Source organism: Citrus clementina, unplaced genomic scaffold (assembly GCF_000493195.1).
Source record: "Citrus clementina cultivar Clemenules unplaced genomic scaffold, Citrus_clementina_v1.0 scaffold_5, whole genome shotgun sequence".
In the NCBI taxonomy this organism is placed as follows: Eukaryota; Viridiplantae; Streptophyta; class Magnoliopsida; order Sapindales; family Rutaceae; genus Citrus; species Citrus x clementina.
In genome coordinates, this window is record NW_006262201.1 from 317,043 (window position 1) to 324,362 (window position 7,320).

At 38.6% G+C, this 7,320-nt stretch overlaps 1 protein-coding gene across 2 annotated transcripts; it reads left to right on the forward strand.

The window, feature by feature from the left end:
- Positions 1-1,232: 1,232 nt before the first annotated feature.
- LOC112098239 (putative disease resistance RPP13-like protein 1) lies at positions 1,233-6,339 on the forward strand. 2 transcript variants are annotated; one of them, XM_024183922.1, is made up of 2 exons: positions 1,233-5,877; positions 5,998-6,339. In XM_024183922.1, the coding sequence occupies exons 1-2, from the start codon at positions 1,458-1,460 to the stop codon at positions 6,138-6,140; spliced, it is 4,563 nt and encodes a 1,520-aa protein (XP_024039690.1). In that variant the 5' UTR covers positions 1,233-1,457; the 3' UTR covers positions 6,141-6,339. The 2 variants fall into 2 exon arrangements, with proteins under 2 accessions (XP_024039690.1, XP_024039691.1); XM_024183923.1 differs by having other exon boundaries at positions 1,233-5,855; positions 6,088-6,339.
- Positions 6,340-7,320: the final 981 nt, after the last annotated feature.

Consider the following 7,320-nt stretch of genomic DNA (forward strand, 5'->3'; position numbering starts at 1 on the left):
TTGATCGAAGACATGTCATCGATGGCATGTATAATAAAACCAACAAAATTTTTATTTAAAATCTAAAATTGAGATATAATGATATTTTCCCTAGATTATTCACTTTAAATTATGAATATATCCTTCTTAATGATAGGATGATAAAAAATGATGAATAATAGATAAAATTAAAATTAAAATTATTTTTTTTCAGAGTAAATTAGGCAAAATGAGATATTAAACATGTTTGTATATGAATAAAAGGCAATTGCACAAATACGAAGTAAAATTGGAGGGTTCACTCTCTTAAGTTTATTTTTCATTTTTTTTCCAATTATTCAATGGTGCCGCCTGGTCCACGCATGTCCGGTTCGTCAAGCAGACAAGCACAAGCATGTGAAACTTGCTGAATTATTATTGATGGTGGTGGGGGCTGCCTCTGGATTATGAGTTCGAAGATTTATAAAGGAAGGTTCGTAGTAGATACGTTCCATTTTCCACTTTATTCAGCGTTTACCCGGACAACTGGTTTAATGTTGATTGAACGCGTTTTCTGCCGTCCCTTCGTCGGCTTTCGTTCGTTTTCAGTTTTCTGGATTAATTTTTCTTTTTTTTTTTCATTTTTTACTCTTTATTTTACTATTTATAGTCGGTCCCACAAAAGAATATTTCATTTTTTCCAATTGTTCAATGATGCTTGGTCCGCCCATGTCCAGTTCGTCAAGCAGACAAGCACAAGCGCGTGAAGCTTGCTAAATTGTTGATGTCGGTGGGGGCTGCCTCTGGCTTTTGCTTCCACTTTTTTTTTTTTTTTCCACATTAGAGTTATTTCGCGTACATCATTTATAACTTATTAATCGACTTGTTATTTTATTAAGTATATATATATATATTTAATAAATTAGTCGAATTTATGTTCAGCTAAAACTTTGTTATATTTCACACGACAGTAATGTAACATATGATAGGAATTACCATTGTGATTATAAAAAATTATGGTGTACTTGTGAGTCTTTGTCTTAGCATTGAAATTAATTCAATAAATGAAGTAATTATATGGCAAAAGGATAGGGAGAGAGAAACGTGTTGATTTACGATTTGTAAAACGAAGGTTCGTAGTAGATGCATTCCATTTTCCTCTTTATTCAGCATTTACCCGGACGCTGGATTAATGTTGTTAACCCTACAAACATCGAAGCCCGATTTTTTATTTTATTTTTTTTTTTTTTGATATACGATTTTAAATTTATTGATTCTAGTAACTAGTGGTGGTCACTGGTGATTGATGACTTGCTAAGTTATTAATGGGTGGTGGGCTCTCCTTTTATTTTCACTTTCCTGGAATAAGCAACAAGTGGAAGACTTGTTGCATGCACTTTGCTCGACTCTCCATGCTTACTGTTCAATTTTCTGATTCTGCTTTCCATAGCCCATAATTCTGCTCCTTTCTTCCTTTGCCCAAAAAAAATTTAAAAAAAATGTCGCTCATCGGAGAGGCAATCCTTACGGCGTCCGTTGATTTGCTGGTCAAGAAGTTAGCTTCAGAGGGGGTTCTGTTTTTTGCACGCCAAAAGGAGATCGAGGCCGATCTGATGAGGTGGGCGAATATGTTGGAGATGATCAAGGCGGTGCTTGATGATGCTGAGGAGAAGAAGACGACTAATCAGTTTGTGAAGAAGTGGCTTGGCAAGCTTCAGAACCTGGCTTATGATGTTGAAGACTTGTTGGATGAGTTTCAAACTGAGGCTTTCCGGAGGAGGTTGCTGCTTGGGAATGGAGAACCAGCTGCTGCTCATGATCAACCCAGTAGCAGTCGTACAAGAACAAGCAAGTTTAGGAAGCTCATTCCTGCTTGCTGCACCACTTTTACTCCACAATCGATTCAGTTCGATTATGGCTTGATGTCCAAAATCAAAGAGATCAACAGCAGATTTCAAGAAATTGTGACACAGAAAAACTCGCTGGGTTTGAACGTAAGTTCAGCGGGGAGGAGCACAGAAGACAGGCAAAGACGAGAGACAACCTCTTTGGTGAATGAAGCCAAAGTATATGGCAGGGAAACAGAAAAGAAGGAAATTGTTGAATTGTTGTTGAAGGATGATTCAAGAAAGGATGGTGGATTCTCTGTTATTTCTATTACAGGTATGGGCGGGCTGGGTAAAACCACTCTTGCTCAGCTTGTCTACAATGATAAGCAAGTGGAGGACCATTTTGATCTCAAGGCATGGACTTGCGTCTCTGATGATTTTGATCTTATCAGGCTTACAAAATCAATCCTACTTTCAATTGCTAGTGACCAGAAAGTGGATGATCACGACTTAAATAAGCTTCAAGAGAAATTGAAGAAACAACTGCTTAGAAAGAAATTTTTGCTTGTTTTAGATGACGTTTGGAATGAGAATAACAATGACTGGGTTCAACTCAGCCTTCCATTTGAAGCTGGCGCACAGGGAAGTAAGATTGTTGTCACTACTCGCAATCAACAGGTTGCAAAAATCATGAGGCCGGATCAAGCTTATGAATTGAAAAACTTGTCAACTGAGGATTGTCTGTCTGTGTTTTCTCAGCACTCTTTGGGGACAAGAGATTTCAGTTCACACAAGTCATTGGAGGACATTGGCAAGAAGATAGTGATCAAATGCAATGGCTTGCCCTTGGCAGCAAAAACACTGGGAGGACTTTTATGTGGAGAACATGACAGAGGTGTGTGGGAAGATGTGCTCAGTAGCAAGATATGGGAATTACCAGAAGATAGATGTCCCATTATACCAGCTCTTGCAGTGAGCTATTATTATCTTTCGGCACCTTTGAAACAATGCTTTGCACACTGCTCGTTGTTTCCGAAGGATTATGAATTTGAAGAGGAGGAGATAATTTTATTATGGAGTGCTTCGGGTTTCTTGGATCATAAAGAGCGTGAGAAAACTGGTGAAGATCTAGGTCGAAAGTTCTTTAAGGAGCTACGTTCAAGATCCTTTTTGCAGCAATCAAGCAACAATAAATCACGATTTGTGATGCACGACCTCGTCAGTGACCTTGCTCAATGGGCTGCTGGGGAAATGTACTTCACAATGGAGTATACCTCTGAGGTTAACAAGCAACAAAGGTTTTCCAGATATCTTCGTCATCTGTCGTATATTCGTGGAGATTATGATGGCGTTCAAAGGTTTGGGGACTTGTATGATATCCAACATTTGAGAACTTTTTTACCGGTAATACTGTCAAATAGTAAGCCTGGCTACTTGGCTCCTAGCATGCTTCCTAAGTTGCTCAAACTCCAAAGCTTGAGGGTCTTCTCTCTGCGTGGATACCGCATCCTTGAGCTGCCGGATTCAGTTGGTGATTTGAGGTATTTAAGGTACCTTAACCTGTCTGGAACTGAGATTAGAACTCTACCTGAATCAGTCAGCAAGCTTTACAATTTGCATAGTCTTTTGTTGGAAGATTGTGATCGGCTGGAGAAGTTGTGTGCAGACATGGGAAATCTCGTCAAATTGCATCATCTTAAGAATTCAAATACGAAGTCGTTGGAGGAAATGCCGGTAGGAATTGGCAGGCTGACTTGTCTTCAGACGTTGTGTAGTTTTGTTGTGGGAAAAGACAGTGGTTCTGGGTTACGAGAGCTAAAGTTGTTGACGCAACTTAGGGGGACACTTTGCATTTCAAATTTGGAGAATGTAAAACACATTGTTGATGCCGAGGACGCTCAATTGGATAGAAAGGAGAATCTTAAAGAATTATGGCTTCGATGGACACGCAGTACCGATGGTTCTTCTTCAAGGGAGGCAGAAACTGAAGAGGGGGTGCTTGACATGCTAAAACCTCATACAAATCTGGAGCAATTTTGCATCAAAGGCTATGGAGGTACAAAATTTCCAGCTTGGTTAGGAGATTCCTTGTTCTCAAAATTGGTGACCCTAAAATTTAAAAATTGTAACATGTGTACTGCCCTGCCGTCAGTCGGGCAACTACCCTCTCTAAAGCATCTTGTAGTATGTGGAATGAGCAGCGTAAGGAGATTAGATCCAGAGTTCTATGGGAAGGGTGCTTCAATTCCTTTTCCATGCTTGGAGACTCTTCGTTTTGAAGACATGGAAGAATGGGAAGACTGGATTCCTCATGGATCCGGTCAAGGAGTTGAAGGGTTTCCTACATTGAGAGAGCTTCACATTTTAGGATGTGCCAAACTGCAAGGAACATTTCCAGAACACCTTCCTGCATTGGAGATGCTTGTTATTGAAGGATGTGAAGAATTGTCAATTTCAATTACGAGTCTTCCAGCTCTTTGCAAATTTGAAATTGGTGGATGTAAAAAGGTTGTGTGGAGAAGTGCAACTGGTCATCTCGGATCTCAGAATTCAGTGGTTTGTAGAGATGCATCAAATCAAGTGTTTCTTGCAGGGCCATTAAAGCTGCGACTGCCAAAATTGGAAGAATTGGAGATAAATGATATGAAAGAGCAGACATATATATGGAAGAGTCATAACGGATTACTACAAGACATTAGCTCTCTTAAAAGACTGACGATTGCAAGCTGTCCCAAACTTCAATCCTTGGTGGCGGAGGAAGAGAAAGACCAACAACAGCAGCTCTGCGAATTGTCAAGCAGACTCGAATATCTAAGATTGAGTTATTGCGAAGGCCTTGTGAAGCTGCCACAATCATCGCTCAGCCTCAGTTCCTTGAGAGAGATAGAAATCTACGGCTGCAGGTCCCTTGTTTCCTTTCCTGAGGTTGCTCTGCCTTCCAAGTTGAAGAAAATTGAGATTAGTTCTTGTGATGCACTGAAATCGTTACCAGAGGCATGGATGTGCGACACCAATTCGTCTCTCGAGATCTTGGAGATTTCGGGTTGCGATTCGTTGACATATATTGCTGGAGTCCAGCTACCACTGAGCCTTAAGAGGTTGAAGATCTGCCATTGCGATAATATAAGGACTTTGACAGTGGAAGAGGGCATCCAGTGTAGCAGCGGCAGAAGGTACACCTCATCTCTTCTCGAGCACTTAGAAATTTACAGTTGTCCATCATTGACATGTATATTTTCAAAAAACGAGTTACCTGCCACGCTTGAGTCCCTTGAAGTTGGCAATCTACCTCCGTCTCTTAAGTTGCTTTTAGTTTGGGGATGTTCGAAGCTGGAGTCAATAGCAGAAATGTTGGACAACAACACATCTCTTGAAAAAATCAACATTTCTGGTTGTGGAAATCTTCAAACTTTACCGAGTGGTTTACATAATCTTTGCCAGCTTCAAGAGATTAGTATTGCGAGTTGTGGAAATCTGGTGTCCTCTCCGGAAGGGGGATTGCCTTGTGCGAAACTCGCAATGCTGGCGATATATAATTGTAAGAGACTAGAGGCCTTACCCAAGGGATTGCACAATCTGACCTCTCTTCAAGAATTAACAATAGGAAGAGGAGTTGCGCTTCCAAGCCTTGAAGAAGATGGCCTTCCCACCAACCTTCATGTACTGCTGATTAATGGTAATATGGAGATTTGGAAGTCAATGATTGAGCGGGGCCGGGGATTTCACAGATTCTCCTCTCTGCGACAACTTACAATCATGAATTGTGATGACGACATGGTGTCATTCCCACCAAAGGCAGATGACAAAGGATCGGGGACCGCGCTTCCTCTTCCTGCCTCTCTAACATATCTGAGGATTGAAGGTTTTCCAAATCTGGAACGCCTAACTTCTTCAATTGTTGATCTTCAAAACCTCACTGGATTGGTTCTCGGGGGATGTCGCAAGCTCAAATACTTTCCGGAGAAGGGCCTGCCTTCCTCACTTTTGTATTTACGGATCTCGAGATGTCCGTTGATGGCAGAGAAGTGCAGAAAGGATGGAGGACAATATTGGGACTTGTTAACCCATATACCGTGTGTTGAAATATATGGTAAATGGGTTTTTGATGACTGAAATGTTTTATTATTAGAATTTTTCTTTTTTAGTTGGGTGTGTTTGTGAATGTAATTTCAAATCTTAGTTGAAAACTATTTTTCTTTTGCAATTACAGATGTTGAGATGTCCGTTGATGGAAGAGAAGTAAGAGAAGTAAGAGAAGTGCAGAGAGGATGGAGAACAATATTGGGACTTGTTAACCCATATACCTTATGCTCGAATAGCCCGACTAATGAATGGGTAGAAGTGGTCGACTAATCAATGGGTTCGCATTATTTAGCTAGCAAAGGACGACTCTATTAATTAATTAATGAATTAATTTTTCATTCTCAGCTGTTGAAACTTCAGTTTCTTATATTTGTCTTTTCTGCGGTACGGTTACATATATTTGTCCTTTACATAATTTCTTATGTAAAATATTTTATTATTAGAATTTTTTTTTCTTCTAAATCAAGTGTGTTTGTGTATGTAATTTTAAAATTCAAATTTGGCTGTTGAAATAAACTTCAGTTTCTTTTATTTGGCTGTACGGTTAAATATGTGTAATATTTCTCTTCATCAGACTTCGACAAAAATTGTTAATGTTCTTATTAGTAATTAATTAGTACGGTAGTGTTCTTCTTTTGTTCCACAATTTATCAAAAGCATTTTACTACATAATCTTTGTACATGTACATCGTCATCAAATCCCATAACACCCAAAACAGAAAATCAAAAGAAAACAAGAACATGCCACACAATATCAAAAACGAAAAGAACATTATAACACCAAGTATTATATTTCACTAATTATATTTCGGCTTTAGTGGCCTTAACTTAAAATCTCCTCCAGAACAATCTGCCTCCTCAGCAATAATGTTATAATGTTCTTTTGATGTTGTTGTTTTTTTAGGTGCTACTTAAACAGATGAGGGCTGGGCCGCGTTACAAAATTATTTGTAATTTTTAATTTAATTGTTTATGTGACATCGCTATTAATATTAATCGATAAATACAATTTTATCAATTACTAAATATTTGAATTCATCAAAACTGTTATAATTGAAACGGATCTTCATATTAACACATCAATATGACAGAAAAGGGAATATTTTTAATGAATTAATTAGTATGAATGCGTAATGTATAATGGCTAACTCTTTCTTAGTTGTTGAAATTAAATTTATTTTGCTGTACGGTTATGTATAACGAGATTGAAATTGTTTCTTCACCAGAAGTAATGTTATAATGTTCTTTTAATGGTTTTGTAAAGTGGTTTTTGATTGCCGATTAAGCACTGGAAGGCTGGACTGCTGCAGTACAGAATTATTTATACTCTCGAATCTGATACACTTTAAGCAAGTTCTTGAATTAATTGCTTCTGTGCCATCGCTTTTAATATTTGCAAATATTGATCATCATCAGCTCCTTTTGGGATGTTAGAGATCTTTGTTCAGAG

Coding starts and splice junctions, on each gene's coding strand:
- LOC112098239 (XM_024183922.1), top strand. CDS start 1,458: ATGTCGCTCATCGGAGAGGCAATCCTTACGGCGTCCGTTGATTTGCTG. Junction 5,878..5,997: donor ACCGTGTGTTGAAATATATG/GTAAATGGGTTT, acceptor TTGCAATTACAG/ATGTTGAGATGTCCGTTGAT.